General features: G+C 39.5%; 1 protein-coding gene across 11 annotated transcripts in view; it reads left to right on the top strand.

The window, feature by feature from the left end:
- The window catches only part of Chd8 (chromodomain helicase DNA binding protein 8), a 101596-nt gene that overhangs the window by 68374 nt on the left and 17653 nt on the right, over window positions 1-15569 (top strand). For 9 of the 11 annotated variants that reach the window (XM_045155844.1, XM_045155837.1, XM_045155843.1 and 6 more), the window contains 15 exons: window positions 2527-2648; window positions 2802-3045; window positions 5302-5478; window positions 7223-7366; window positions 7585-7840; window positions 9097-9307; window positions 9460-9655; window positions 10481-10648; window positions 11039-11218; window positions 11363-11473; window positions 11900-12096; window positions 12319-12518; window positions 12599-12779; window positions 12859-12948; window positions 13386-13489. In XM_045155844.1, the coding sequence (XP_045011779.1) occupies window positions 2527-2648; window positions 2802-3045; window positions 5302-5478; window positions 7223-7366; window positions 7585-7840; window positions 9097-9307; window positions 9460-9655; window positions 10481-10648; window positions 11039-11218; window positions 11363-11473; window positions 11900-12096; window positions 12319-12518; window positions 12599-12779; window positions 12859-12948; window positions 13386-13489 (2581 nt within the window). The remainder of the gene's footprint in view (window positions 1-2526; window positions 2649-2801; window positions 3046-5301; window positions 5479-7222; window positions 7367-7584; window positions 7841-9096; window positions 9308-9459; window positions 9656-10480; window positions 10649-11038; window positions 11219-11362; window positions 11474-11899; window positions 12097-12318; window positions 12519-12598; window positions 12780-12858; window positions 12949-13385; window positions 13490-15569) is intronic. The other 2 variants (XM_045155840.1, XM_004672371.2) reach the window with 1 other exon arrangement.

Genomic DNA, 15569 nt, shown 5'->3' with positions numbered 1-15569 from the left:
CATGCAGATAGTATAATATGATTGTTTTAGCTTTGTTACTGTGTTTTGTTTTGTTTATCAAGGTAGGGTCTCGCTCTAGCCCAGGATGACCTGGAATTCACTATGTAATCTCAAGGTGATACTCCTACCTCTCCCAAGTGCTGGGATTGAAGGCATGCACCACCATGCCTGGCTTGTTTTAGCTTTTAATGATGGAAATTTGTGAATATATAAAAGTGGTCCCAATTATATAATGTGTACCCATCATTCAGGTAAAAATAACTAATGTATGGCCAATCTTGTATTGTTTATCTTCTCACCTATTCATTGCCTGTTTCCCAAGCTATTTTAAATCAAATCATAGATTCATTTGTAATTATTTACATTTATTTCTAAAAGATAACACCATTAGTATACCTGTAAACATTTTATTATTCTTTAATTTGAATCAGATACCAGCCATAATTTACATTTCCCTGGTTGTCTTCTAATTTAAAAAGAAAATTTTTTACTTATTTATTTGAGATAGAGAGAAAGAAAGAAAGAAAAAAAGACAGATAGAGAAAGAAAGAGAGTAGGCATGCCAGGGCCTCCACCCACTGCAAGTGAACTCCAGATGCATCCTCCACCTTGTGTATCTGGCTAACATGGGTCCTGGGGAATTGAACCTGTGTCCTTTGGCTTCTCATGCAAGCACCTTAACTGCTGAGCCACCTCTCCAGCCCATGCCTTCTAATTTTCATCAAATCATTTGAACTGAATTTTAAGATCCAAATATGACTAGTTAATCTTTAATTCTTTCTCAATTACAGCTCCCCCCTTAGTTTTCTCTTTTCCCTTCCTTTACAATTTTCTCTTGAAAAACCCGAGTGATTTGATACAGTGTTTGTCTTGAATGTTGATTATATTTTTTTGTGTCACTTTTTTGTAAATAATTTTAATTTTAATTATTTACAAATAGAATGAGAATGGGCAAGTCAGGGCAAGCATCACTGAAAATGAACTCTAGACACATGCAACTGGCTCTATGCGAGTATTGGGGAATCAAATCCAGGTCATTTGGCTTTGCAGGCAAATACCTTAACTGCGGAGCCATCTCTTCAGCCCTACAATCTGTTTAAACATATACAATGTAAGGAAACACGAAGGGTGTGTCAAGCCTAACCAATCTTCAGTTAGGTACATGTGGACTGCACAGCCTCCTGCCTCAGCAAGGTCCCACAGTGAAATCTGAAAGCACATACTTCTATGAGTTTATAATTAGATTCTTCTAATTGTGCTCATTTTGCATAAGCCAATACTGGAAATGCTATCAGAGCATTTCTTGTTTTATTTTAATGATCAAACTCAGGGTCTTCCTGCCTCAGCTTTTTATGTGCCGGGATACAGGTATGCAAAAAAAATCCCAAGTATAGTGGCACACACCTTTAATCCCAGCACTTGGGAGGCAGAGGTAGGATGGCAGTGAGGTCTAGGCCTGTCAGAGACTACATAGTGAATTCCAAGTCAGCCTGGGTTAGAGCAAAACCCTACTTTCAAAGCAAAAAAGAAATTTCTTTCATCTGCTGTTTGGTTACCTATAAAAAGAAGACTTTGTCAGGCATGGTGGTGCCTTTAGTCCCATTTAATTCCAGCAGTCAGTTGGCAGAAGTAGGTTCGCTACGAGTTGGAGGCCAAACTTGGGGTTTGGGGGAGGGAGGAACAAAACAAAGATAAATATTTATTATTTTATTTTCCAATTTTAAAAAAATGAGTAGTTCTCCAGCATCTTCCTACAGTGAGCTTTCCTTTTTTATTTTTTTTCTAAATCTTTTTAAGATTACATTATGATGGGCTTGAGAGATGGCTTAGCGGTTAAGGTACTTGCCTATGAAGCCTAAGGACACAGGTTCAATTCCCCAGAATTCATGTAAGCCAGATGCACAAAGTAGCACATGCATCTGGACAGTGGCTACAGTGCCCATTCTTTCTATCTGCCTCTTTCTGTCTCTCTCAAATAAAATACTATTTTTTTAAAAAAGATAACTGGGCCTGGAGAGATAGCTTAGTGGTTAAGCACTTGCCTGTGAAGGCTAAGGACCCCAGTTCGAGGCTCGATTCCTCAGGATCCCTGTTAGCCAGATGTGCAAGGGGGCACACGCATCTGGAGTTTGTTTTCAGTGGCTGGAGGCCCTGGCCCCATTCTCTCTCTTTCTCTCTCTCTCTCTCTCCCTCTTTCTCTCTGTGTCTATTGTTCTCAAATAAATAAATAAATTTTTTTAAAAACAGATAACTGAGTTCATGAAGTTAAAAATATTTCACAAGTGTTTCTTTTTTTTTTTTTTTGTTTTGTTGAGATAGGGTACTCTCTAGCTCCAGACTGACCTTGAACTCATGGCAGTCTTCCTACTTCTGCCTCCCAAGTGCTGGGATTAAAGTGTGTCACGATGCCTGGCTTTTACCGGTTTTAATCCTAGCAATAATGTTTTTGAGTTGATTAAACTACTAGAATTGCTTGTTCTATCTTGCCTAATCTTAGTATTATCATTCAAATTTTCTATTTTTTAGAATCGTCCTCAAGCAAGTGCCTGGAAGAAGTTGGAGCTGTCACATGAATATAAAAACAGAAATCAATTACGGGAATATCAGTTAGAAGGGGTCAATTGGCTGCTTTTTAATTGGTATAACAGGTAAAGAAAAGAATGGTCTTATAAAATATAGGCTTAGTCTTTGAATTATTTTTATACATATTCTGTCAAAACAATTTATTCCTAGGTCTATTCATTTTTTAAGATAGTAATTTTTTGACATGCTTCTTACCTCCTCCCCTCCCCCAAATACAGGCAGAACTGCATCCTGGCTGATGAGATGGGATTGGGCAAAACTATTCAGTCAATTGCCTTCTTGCAGGAGGTATATAATGTGGGCATCCATGGCCCTTTCTTGGTCATTGCTCCACTGTCTACAATTACTAACTGGGAGCGAGAATTCAATACATGGACAGAGATGAACACTATTGTATACCATGGCAGCCTAGCCAGCAGGCAGATGATTCAGCAATATGAAATGTACTGTAAAGATTCACGGGTGAGTTATATTTCTTGGGAAAGCTACTCTTAAAGTACGTAGGCCAAGGTACCTAGTTGTTTGTATATTTGTTTGTTTGTTTTCTTATTTATACTCACACAAGTAGAGAGGGAGAGAATGGGCTCATGAGGGTCTCCTGCCATTGCAAATGTACTCTAGATACATGTGCTGCTTTGTGAATCTGGCTGTACATGCACCTTTAACCACTGAACCATCTCTCCAGCCCTGCCAATTTTATTTACTTATTTATTTGAGAGAGAGAAAGAGGTATATATATAGAGAGAGGACCTCCAGCCACTGCAAACTCCTGATGCATGTGCCCCTTGCACATCTGGCTTACATGGATCCTAGAGAATCGAATTGGGATCCTTTAGCTTTGCAGGCAAATGCCTTAACCACTAAGCTATCTCTCCAGCCCTTGCTTTGCTCATTCTTATTTGAATCTTATTTTCTTACTCCAGGGATTCTTTGGTCTCTGTTCCCTCTTAGGACTTAGGATTACAGGGGTAGGTATCCAGGCCCAGCTCTTTATTCAGATCTTGGGGAGCAAATTCTAGCTCTTAGGCCCTCATGCTTACACAGGAAGTATGCTTCATTGCTGAGTCATCTCTTAATCCCTGAATTGTTTGTTGTCATTGTTTTTATGTTTTTACTTGTTTGAGAGAGAGAGAGAGAATGGGCACACCAATGACTTTCACTGCTGCAAACGAACTCAAAACACATGTACCCCTTTGTGCTTCTGGTTTAAGTGAGTACTCAGGAATTAATCCTGGTCCAGGCGGCTTTGTAAGCAAGCTCTTTTAATTGCTGAGTCATATCCTCAACCCCTGAATTACTTTTTAATTTTTTGAGATAGTGTCTTTCTCTAATCCTAGCATTTTACCTGAAATTCACTAGGTAATAATTTTTACATGTTGAGAAAGAGAATGGGCACACCAGGGCCTCTTGCTACTGTAAATGACTCCAGATGCATGCACCACCTTGTGCATCTGGCTGTACATGGGTACTGGGGAACCAAACCCAGGTCCTTAGGCTTTGCAGGCAAGCACCTTAACCACTAAGCCATCTCTCCGTCCCATCATTCCCCCCCCCCCTTTTTTTTTTCTTAAAGAAAGATTTATTTCATTTTATTTATTTATTTGAGAATGAAAGACAGAGGCAGAGAGGGAGAGAGAGAGAATGGGCACGCCAGGGCCTCCAGCCACTGCCAACGGGCTCCAGATGCATGTGCTACCTTGTACATCTGTCTTACGTGGATACTGGGGAATCAAACCTCAAACGGGGTCCTTAGGCTTCACAGGCAAACACTTAACCACTAAGCCATTTCTCCAGCCTCTCCTTTCTTAATTTTGCTTAAATTATTTGATTCTCTGAAACTGTAGGTAATATTGTTTGTTGGGAGGGTGGCGGGTATTGAGGTAGGAAATCACTCTAGCCAAAGCTGACCCTAAATTCACTATGTAGTCTCAGGGTAGCCTGAAACTCACAGCAGCCCTCCTATTACTGCCTCCTAAGTACTGGGTTTAAAGGCATGTGCCACCATGTCTGACTGACAGTATCTAATTTTGAGATTGTCTGTATTAGCTGTTTCTACTTGTATTAATTACTTGTTTTATTTTTTTAATATTTTATTTTTATTTGTTTGAGAGAGAGCGAGAAAAAGGCAGAGGGAGGGTGAGAGAGAGAATGAATGGGCACACCAGGGCATCCAGCCACTGCAAACTAACTTCAGATGCATGTACTACCTTATACATCTGGCTTACATGGGTCATGGGGAATCAAACCTGGGTTGTTTGGCTTTATATGCAAGCACCTTAACCACTAAGCCATCTCTCCAGCCCTTATTAGTTTATTGGGATAGGCTCTTGATTTGTTGCTTAAGTAGGCCTCAAGCTCTTGATCCTTTTTGTCTAATCTCCCAATTTGTACGTTTGTAGATATTGAACATTGCTCAGCATTTGTGAGTTTATTGTTAAACAACAAATAACTAGGATAGATACACATGAGCTAGGCATACAAGAGAGTCAGAACTGTCCAGCTTCACTGAGTGATGTCTTTTTCCCTAGAAGCTGATTGTGTTGAGGAAGCAGTGTTTCATATTCAGTCTTTGGCATTGATTATTAGGAATATAAACAATGATGGAAATAGGTGTTCAGTTGGTACTTTATGTTAAATCTGCCTAAATATAGCAAGAAATTGGTAACTTTTCAAGTGCGCATATTAGGCCTTTTCTAACTTTATTGCTTTCATGCTTAGGGGCGACTCATCCCAGGTGCGTATAAGTTTGATGCATTGATCACCACTTTTGAGATGATTTTATCAGATTGTCCAGAGCTTCGGGAAATTGAATGGCGCTGTGTCATCATCGATGAGGCTCATCGACTGAAGAACCGTAATTGTAAGCTACTTGATAGTCTCAAGCATATGGACCTGGTGAGTTAGTTCCCCACACTAACACAAGCATTCGGAATTAATCTAATTCCCCATACAATGAAAATTGCCCTAACTTAGAGGAAAAAAAGTCACAGTCCTATGTTAAGTTGTGGTCATGGCCTCTGAAAGTCCTATAAAAGAATGTAAAAAGTTGTTTTTGGTTCTTTGAGGTAGGGTCTCCTAGCCTAGGCTGACCTGGAATTCCACCTCATTGTGATCCTCCTACCTCAGCTGGGATTAGAGGTGTGAGCCACCTCACCCAGAAATATTGTAAATTTTAAAGTTGGAAATGACTTAATAGGTTAGTGTTACTTAATCAGAAGAAGCAACTCACTTTTGCCTATTCCAGCATAACAAAATATTCTAAAACTTACTGATTTAAAACAACAACTATATTTTCATGATTTCCTAGCTTAGCAATGTGGGTCATATCCAATTAATATGTTCTGATGATCTTGCCTAGAGTCAATAATACTGCTACAACTGGCAACTGATACTAGTTACTGGATGGGGCTCCTGAATTGTCCTACACACAGCCTAGGTCAGTCTGGTTGGGCTGTCTTCCTTATAAAGTAATCTCAGGGCAGTGTTCCAAAAAAACCAAAAATAGAAAGTACAGAGAAACCTTTGAGGTAGGCTTTGAAATTCACATATTATTACCTCTGCTTCATTCTCTTTTTTTTTAAAAAAAAATTGTTTATTTATTTGAGAGCGACAGAGAAGAGAGAAAGAGACAGGCAGAGGGGGGGGGGGGGGAAAGAATGGGTGTTCCAGGGCCTCCAGCCACTGAAAATGAACTCCAGATGCATGTGTCACCTTGTGCATCTGGTTTACATGGGTCCTGGGGAACTGAGCCTCAAACCGGGGTCCTTTGGCTTTTACAGGCAAGTGCTTAATCACTCCAGCCCTGCTTCATTTTCTTGTTACAGCAAGTCACAGGGCAAGCCTACATTCAAGGGTGAACCTTAGTAGGAGAAATAATTGCCAGATTTATTGTACCACAGGTATATTCCACAGAGGGGAGCAAATTAGGATATCTGTGGATAGCTGAACGTAAGGAGACATGGATTTGGAAAAAGCATAGTATGAATTACTACTTGCTTGTTTCTAATTATAATTACATTGTCTCAATATGTTAAGAAAACTGGGTGTGATGATGGCACATGTCTTTAGTTCCAGCACCCAGGAGATGGAGGTAGGAAGATTACCATGAGTTCAAGGCCAGCCTGGGCTAGAATGAAACCCTGCTTTAAGAAAAAAAAGCTCAGCATGATGGTACATACCTTTATTCCCAGCACTCAGGCAGAGGTAGGAGGATTATGAGTTTGAGGCCAGCCTGAGACTACATAGTTTTTTCCAGGTCAGGTTGTGGTAGAGCAAGACCCTACCTTGAACCTCCCTCTCCCCCCAAAAAGATGTGTGTTTGACATGAGGACATTTAAGTGCTTTATGTTATCTAAAAAATGAGCAAATAAAGCAGGTGTGGTAGACATGCCTTTAATCCCAGCTCTTGGGAAGAAGTAGGAGGATATCTGTGAGTTCAAGGCCACCCTGAGACTATATATAGAATTCAGCCTGGGCTAGAGTGAGACCCTACCTCTTCCGGGGGGGGGGGGGGGATGAGCATGTTAAAGAAAGGATAAGATAGTAATCTTGCATATTAATTACCATCATATGCTTGTTGAAAAGTCCTGGAAGTCCCTTATAGTTTTTCAATTTTATCATTCTTTCTCTCCACTTCTAGGAGCACAAAGTGTTGCTCACAGGAACACCACTGCAAAATACTGTGGAGGAACTTTTTAGCTTGCTTCATTTTTTGGAACCTTCACAGTTTCCCTCAGAATCAGAATTCCTCAAGGATTTTGGGGATCTCAAGACAGAGGAACAGGTAGGAAATGTTTGACATGAGATTAATCCAGGACCAAAAAGATGCTTGCCACTGGTGTCAAGGACCTTTTTTAACTCTTAGCAATACCATCTCTGGCATTGTCTACTTCCTCCATAGTGGAAAACTGATTTGATTTTTCCATGTTTCCATATAATGTAATTATGGTTGTCCTATGTTACTGAATTTTTTTTTTTTTTTTCCTTTGTAATGAACCATAGGTTCAAAAACTCCAGGCTATCCTCAAACCAATGATGCTGAGAAGACTGAAAGAAGATGTTGAAAAAAACTTGGCTCCTAAACAGGAAACTATTATTGAAGTAGAGCTGACCAACATCCAGAAGAAATACTACCGGGCTATTTTAGAGAAGAATTTCTCCTTCCTTTCCAAAGGGGCAGGTCATACCAACATGCCTAATCTACTCAACACAATGATGGAGTTGCGCAAGTGTTGCAACCACCCATATCTCATCAATGGTGAGGGAAATAATTGTCCATATATGTCTCAAGAAGAATAGATGCAACTTCATTTAGGGGTAGGAGCCATGGGTTGGGAACAGATTCCTTTAAAAGAAAAAAAAAAAAGATTTTTAGGCTGTGGAGATGGCTTAGTGTTTAAGGCACTTGCCTACAAAGCCTAACAACCTGGGTTCAATTCCCTAGTTCCTACTTAAAGACAGAGGCAGAAATTATGTATTCAGAGTTTGCAGTGGCTGAAGGCCCTAGTGCACCCATTCTCTCAGTTTGTCTCTCCTCTCTCTCTCTCTCTCTTTGCAAATAAATAAAATTATTTAAAAAAAAAAAAAAAACAAGATTCTTGTGGGCTGGGGAAATCATACACTGGCTAAAGCTCTTGTCACATAGCCTTCTAAGTGCTGGATGGGCATGGAGGCCTATCCTAGTGCTCTGGAATCAGAGACAGGATCACTGGGGCAAGCTGGCTAGCTAGACTAGCCAAATCAGCGCTGCCAGGTTCAATGAGAGACTCTGCCTCAGTAAATAAGGTTGAGAGCAATAAAGGAAAGTCCACATTATTAACTTCTGGCCTCTCCATGTGTGCACACACATACACAGGCAAGAATAAATAAAAAATTAAGATTCTTATGTGGACCTTCTTTCTCTGATTATTTCTACCTACTTGGTTCTGCATAATCTTCACAACCACATAGGACTTGCTATTTAGGATTTCATGAATAAGAACTCAAGTCAGGGGCTGGGGAGATGCCTCAGTGGTTAAAGGCACTTGATTGCAAATCCTGACAGACTGGGTTCAGTTCTCCAGTGTCCACATAAAGCTAGATGCACAAAGGTAACACACGCTTCTGGAGTTCTTTTGCAGTGTCAAGAGGCTCTGGTGCTTCCATATTTATTCATTCATTTATTCATTCTTTTTCTCTCGCTCTCTGTTCTCAAGTAAAGAAAAGGAAAACAAAATCCAGATTAATCTGTTCTCGCAAACTAATATTTTGGGGTTATTTTTAAAGGGGTGCTTATATGCTAATAATAGTGGAATATATGTTCTATTTTATTTTATCTACTATTTTTTTTAGTCTGTTTACTCGCATAGGACATGCCTTATATAGAATATTTTATATATCAATGAGAAATGTTGATTTGTCATTACTTTTTTTAACTTTGTATACTTAATTTCAAATAAGTCTTCAAATTAAACAGAACTTATTTAATGTGTTTTCACTGAATCTCAACATCATTGTTGATTTTTCCTTTGGCAGGTGCAGAAGAAAAAATTCTAACAGAATTCCGAGAAGCTTGCCATATAATACCTCATGACTTCCATCTGCAGGCCATGGTTCGGTCAGCTGGCAAGTTGGTTCTAATAGACAAGTTACTTCCAAAGCTTAAAGCTGGTGGTCATAAAGTTCTGATCTTTTCCCAGATGGTACGCTGCTTAGATATCCTAGAGGATTATCTAATCCAGAGAAGGTGAGACATTTCAGTCAGTCCAGTTTTTGCTTACTACATCTTCATAAAGTTTCAAGGATAACTGGACGTGGCTCAGTAGGACATTGTTTGCTGGCCTTGCTTTCTTCTGTTTAGCCACTTAAATTTTTTTTTCCTGTGATTTCCCCCATAAGGTATTTATATGAACGTATTGATGGGCGAGTTAGAGGCAACCTTCGACAGGCTGCTATTGACCGCTTTAGCAAGCCTGACTCAGACCGCTTTGTCTTCTTGCTATGCACCCGGGCTGGTGGACTTGGTATTAATCTTACAGCTGCTGATACCTGTATCATCTTTGATTCAGACTGGAATCCACAAAATGACCTTCAGGTAAAGGAAATTGTTTTCTTTGGCACTACTTACACAACCTAGGAGGTTTTACATATATATATAATTTTTTTGCTTTTTCGAGGTAGGGTTTCACTCTAGTTCAGGCTGACCTGTAATTCGCTATGTAGTCTCAGGGTAGCCTTAAACTCTGAGTTATTCTCCTACCTCTGCCTCCGAGTGCTGGAGTTAAAGGTGTGCGCCACCACACCCAGCTATAGGAGATTTTCAACAAAATCAGGGCCTGTCTTTTATAAGACAGTAAGAATATTAAATTTGTTTACATAGTGGTTGCACTTAGGTCAGTAGAGAACCTAATCCTAAATGTTGTAGGCTGTGTAGCCTATAGTCTCTTTTGCAACTACTCCCTTCTGCTCCCAAAGCACCAAAGCAGCATAGACAGTACTTTTATGAATGAGTCTGAGTGAATAAAATTTTGTTTCTAAAAAAAGCTATCCATGTAGAGTGTAGTTTACTGGCTTCTCTTCTACAAAGTAGTGCAATGATTTCTTCTTGACATTGACTTTGGTTTTGAGTTGATCTCATGGCCACATTAGAAGTGTGAAAGAGAGGCTGGGGAAATAGATGGCTCAGAAGTTAAAGACACTTGCTAGCAAAACCTGCCAGATGGGGTACAGTTCCTCAGCCATCCACGTAAAGCTGAATAGACATTTATTAGCAATAGCAGGAGAACCTGGCACACCCACACAAACATATACACATGCAAATAATAAAGATAAATAGGTTTGAAGCTATGAGTTAATATTAACGTATCTTTCATTTTTTATTTTATCTTTTTCTTTTCTTATATTTCTTTTATTTAACCAGGCCCAGGCACGGTGTCATCGAATTGGACAGAGCAAAGCTGTAAAGGTGTACCGTCTCATCACTCGTAATTCCTATGAGAGAGAGATGTTTGATAAGGCTAGCCTCAAGTTGGGATTGGATAAGGCTGTGCTTCAGTCCATGAGTGGTCGGGATGGCAACATTACTGGAGTAAGTCATAGATAAGGTTTAATTATTAGTTTAGTTTAGCTTTTTCAAGATAGGGTCTTACTTTGGCACAGTCTGACCTAGAACTCACTCTGAAGTTCCAGGCTGGCCTTGAACTCACACATTAATCTCCTACCCCTGCCTCCTAAGTACTGGGATTAAAGGCATGTGCCACCACATCTGGCTTATAGATAAGTTTGTAATAGGAAATAGTAACAGAAGGAAGTAAAAGCAGTTTTTGTACAGGGATCTAACTACTTTATTTAGGATCTCAATAATTTCTTTTCAATTTTTATGTTATTTATAATTGATAAGTAATAATTATTTCTTATAGTACAGTAATAGATTAAGACATTTTTTTCATAGACTTCATCACTCTCTTGTTGATTGCAGATTCAACAATTCTCCAAAAAGGAGATTGAAGATCTTTTAAGGAAAGGAGCATATGCAGCCATAATGGAAGAAGATGACGAGGGCTCAAAGTTTTGTGAAGAGGACATAGACCAGATCTTGTTAAGACGAACTACAACCATCACTATTGAATCTGAAGGAAAAGGTTCTACTTTTGCCAAGGCATGTTTTGTCTATGCAAAATGCTAGAACAGCAGGGGTGGAAATAGGAACCTTTGGGATTTAAATGTTTTTGAAATAGTTTATAATTTTGATTGCTCAAAAGAGCATTGTAGTTGTCTTTATCTTGTATTTGTTTCTCATTAGGCAAGCTTCGTTGCTTCTGAAAATAGGACAGATATTTCTTTGGATGATCCCAACTTTTGGCAGAAGTGGGCTAAAAAAGCTGACCTGGACATGGACCTGCTGAATAGTAAGGTGAGCTAATTCTTCCATTGGAGAGGTAGTATTGTAGAAGACAGTACATTTAGTTGACTATGGTTTTACTTATTGCAGTTTATGGTATATGATATTACATATAAACAAAGATTGTTGTTGGTGGTGGGTTTTTTGTTTTATTATTTAGGTAGAGTCTCACTCTAGCCCATGCAGACCTGGAATTACTGTGTAGTCTCTGGCTGCCTTAAACTCACACTAATCCACCTACCTTAGTCTGTTGATTCTGGGATTAAAGGCATGAGCCACCATGCCCAGCAGATTATTTTCTTACTAAGTCCTTATAAATTTTATATGCCCCAAAACAATCAGCATTTTCTCATATCCAAGATATTTCAGTCCATAATTATCTTAAATCTTTCGCATGAACATACCATACATCTATCTCCTCTTCTGTTCTTTGCATAGAATAACTTGGTGATTGACACACCTAGAGTACGTAAACAGACTCGCCATTTCAGTACTCTGAAAGATGATGACCTTGTTGAATTCTCTGATTTGGAAAGTGAGGATGATGAGCGGCCCCGCTCCCGCAGACATGACCGTCATCATACCTATGGGCGCACTGACTGCTTTCGGGTGGAAAAACATCTCCTGGTATATGGGTAAGAGTGCAGCTTGCCATGAGAAGTAGTGCATCTCCATCCTGAGTAACTCCACTTGCCTTTCAACCTGGAGGCATCATCATGCCAAGGGGCATCATACGGAAACATTTGTCTTTGAGGAATATCATTCTGTTTTATTTCCTTTTTGTTGGAGGGGGGATGCAATTCTGAGAAACAAAGAGTTCGCTTCAAGCAATAGTTTTGCTATTTCTGCTTTTGTAGTTGGGGGCGGTGGCGAGATATTTTGTCTCATGGACGCTTCAAACGACGTATGACTGAACGAGATGTGGAGACAATATGCCGTGCCATCCTTGTGTACTGTCTTCTACACTACCGTGGAGATGAAAATATCAAAGGTTTCATTTGGGACTTGATTAGCCCTGCAGAAAATGGCAAGACAAAAGAATTGCAGAATCACTCAGGTAATTATCAACTCTTTACCTTTCATCTTCCTACGAGGTATCTAGTCCTTTTCAGGTGTAAGGGTTTTTCTCAATTCAAGTCTTTGCTGTTCCCTGTTCCCCAGGTCTGTCTATCCCTGTGCCACGGGGACGTAAGGGAAAAAAAGTAAAGTCACAAAGTACGTTTGACATTCATAAGGCAGACTGGATCCGGAAATATAACCCTGATACTCTATTTCAAGATGAAAGTTATAAGAAGCACTTAAAACATCAGTGTAACAAGTAAGAATAGTATTTAGAAGACATTTCCCACCCCAAACTCTCATGCTATTGCTAATATATCTTTCCCTCTCTCTTCTAGGGTACTGTTGAGAGTACGAATGCTATACTACCTGAGGCAGGAAGTTATTGGAGACCAGGCAGAGAAGGTGTTAGGGGGTGCCATTGCCAGGTAAAGTTAATTTATTCATTCTTTCTTTTTTTGGTTGGAGGGGGTTGAGGTAGGGTCTCACTGTAGCCCAGGCTGACCTGGAATTCCCTATGTAGTCTCAGGGTAACCCCAAACTCATGGTGATCCTCCTACCTCTGCCTCCCAAGTGCTGGGATTAAAGGCTTGCACCACCACGCCTGGCTTCATTCATTATTTTTTAACTTCACCTTTTATTCCAGGAATAATTAAAGAATATTACGTTTTTTTTTTTCCCTACACTATGCTTGAGATATCTGATAAATAAAAATCTATGTATCAGGTCTCTTATATTTGAAATGTGCTCATGGAAATAGTAGAAACATGAGCATTTAACTTAATGGATACAGCAAAATACCTGTAGTAATCTTGCCAAGGATCACTTTTATTTCTAACATTGCTTTACTGCCTTATACTTGTAGTGAGATTGACATATGGTTCCCAGTAGTGGATCAGGTGGAGGTTCCAACAACATGGTGGGACAGTGAGGCTGATAAATCCCTGCTCATTGGAGTCTTTAAACATGGTAGGTTCCTTCTTCTAGTGTGTTCCTTTTCTATTCAATGTGTATGTCAGTGGATAATACATTTAACAACATGCTTATGGTGAACAGTTTTCTTATTGATCTTGGATAAATTCATGTTTTAATAGGAAACTGGTTCTTAAATATCTGGAACAAATAAGTTCCTATACTTACATGATCAAGAAAGGCCAAATATAGTTAAATCTCAGAATAGGGAACCTCAGTCTGTTCTGTAATTGCTTTTATTATATTACCCTACTGCATGTTGTTTTGCTTAAGATCTTACAAGTCAGGAATATATGTCCATTCCTATTAATAATGATAGTTAATTAGAATGATTTCTTCTGGATTGCTAAGTGTATTCACCTATTTGTCTTTTTGGTCTAAATGTTTAGTCATCACACTGAGGTAGAAGTGAGCACTATAAAAAAGGGAAACTACTTCCTTTGCTGTTTAGCCTTGTAAGAAAGCTCAGGCCAGCCAGACATAGTGGCGCATACCTTTACTCCCAGCTGATGTAGGAGGATCATCGTGAATTCAAGGCTAGTCTGGGACCCAGAGTGAATTTCTGATCAGCTTGGAATAAAATTAGACTCTGCTTCAAAAAAGAAAGAAGGAAGGATGGAACTGATGTCAGATACTTGGGGCTAGAAAGATGGCACAGCAGTAAAAGGCACTTGCTTAAAAAGCCTGCCAGTGCAGGTTCCATTCCCCAGTGCCCACTTGAAACCAGATGCTCAAAGGGGCACATGCATCTGAATTTTGTTTGCAGCAGCAAGAGGTCCTGGCACACCCAGTCTCATTCTCTTTCTTAAATTAAAAAAAAAAAAAAGTTATTTTGTTTTTTGTTCTTTTTAATCTGAGGCGTTAGGGGCATGGTGGCACATGCCTTTAATCTCAGCACTTGGGAGGCAGAAGTAGGAGGATCACTGTGAGCTTGAGGCCAACCAGGGACTACAGAGTGGGTTCCAGGTCAGCCTAAGCTAGAGTGAAACCTTCTCTCAAAAAACATGGGCAGGGGGGAGCTCATGTTGGCAGCACATATACTGAAATTGGAATGATACAGAGAAGATTAGCATGGATATGATTTTAAGATGTGTTTTCTGTATTCTATATAGGAACATGTCAAACTAAATAAAAGCAGTGTCTTTATCCAAAAAAAAAACATAGGTACTTCTACTGAATGTTACCTTTACAACTTTTTATATTGGAATGTATTTTCTTTAAATGTGTTCTAAATAAATATACTAATACTTAGTCTACATGTTTTTGAGAAATGTAGTGGGATAAGGAAAGCAACATTGGCCTGTGAGACACAAGTTTAGAAAATATGCTTATTCATTCCTTCAGTATTACTCAAGTATTTAGAGTATGTGTTTATTCATTTGAAAATGTGTTACAAGCCCCTGAATTATTTAACCTCATGCATTTAATAAGAATGAAGGTAGACAGATTATCACTTAGGCCAGGTATGGTGGTGCATGCATTTAATACCAGCACTCGGGAGGCAGAGGTGGAAGGCCACCCTGAGACTACATAGTAAACTCCAGGTCAGCCTGGACTAGAGTGAGACCCTACCTCAACCCCTCCCTCAAAAAAAGAGATTATCACTTTAATGAATATGTAGATCACAATAATATATAAATTATTTGATTAGTAGTTTGCCAGTCACTAGGTTAAAGCTATAATTTTGGGGGGGAGTTGTTCGAGGTAGGGTCTCACTTCAGCCCACGGTGGCCTCAAACTCATGGTGATCCTCCTACCTCTGCTGAGATTAAAGTCTAATGCCACCATGCCCAACTTAAAGCTATAATTTATGTGTGTGTACATGTTTATGAGAGTGTGTGTGTGTGTGTGTGTCTCAAATCCACAGGTCAGTATTGGATGCATTGATTGTCTTCCTCAATGACATTCCATGCTTTTTTTTTAAAATTTATTTATTTGCGCATGCATGTGCACATGTGAGTGCACATTCCAGGGTCTCTTGCTGTTGCAAGCTAATGCCCACCTGCCTTTACATGAATGGTTGAGGAATTGAGCCTGGGTTGGCAAGCTTTTTAAGAAAACAGCTTTGGGCTGGAGA

This window comes from Jaculus jaculus, chromosome 8, assembly GCF_020740685.1.
Source record: "Jaculus jaculus isolate mJacJac1 chromosome 8, mJacJac1.mat.Y.cur, whole genome shotgun sequence".
NCBI classification, from domain to species: domain Eukaryota; kingdom Metazoa; phylum Chordata; class Mammalia; order Rodentia; family Dipodidae; genus Jaculus; species Jaculus jaculus.
The sequence above is the reverse complement of the archived record's forward strand: the minus strand, read 5'-3'. Positions and strand labels throughout refer to the sequence as shown.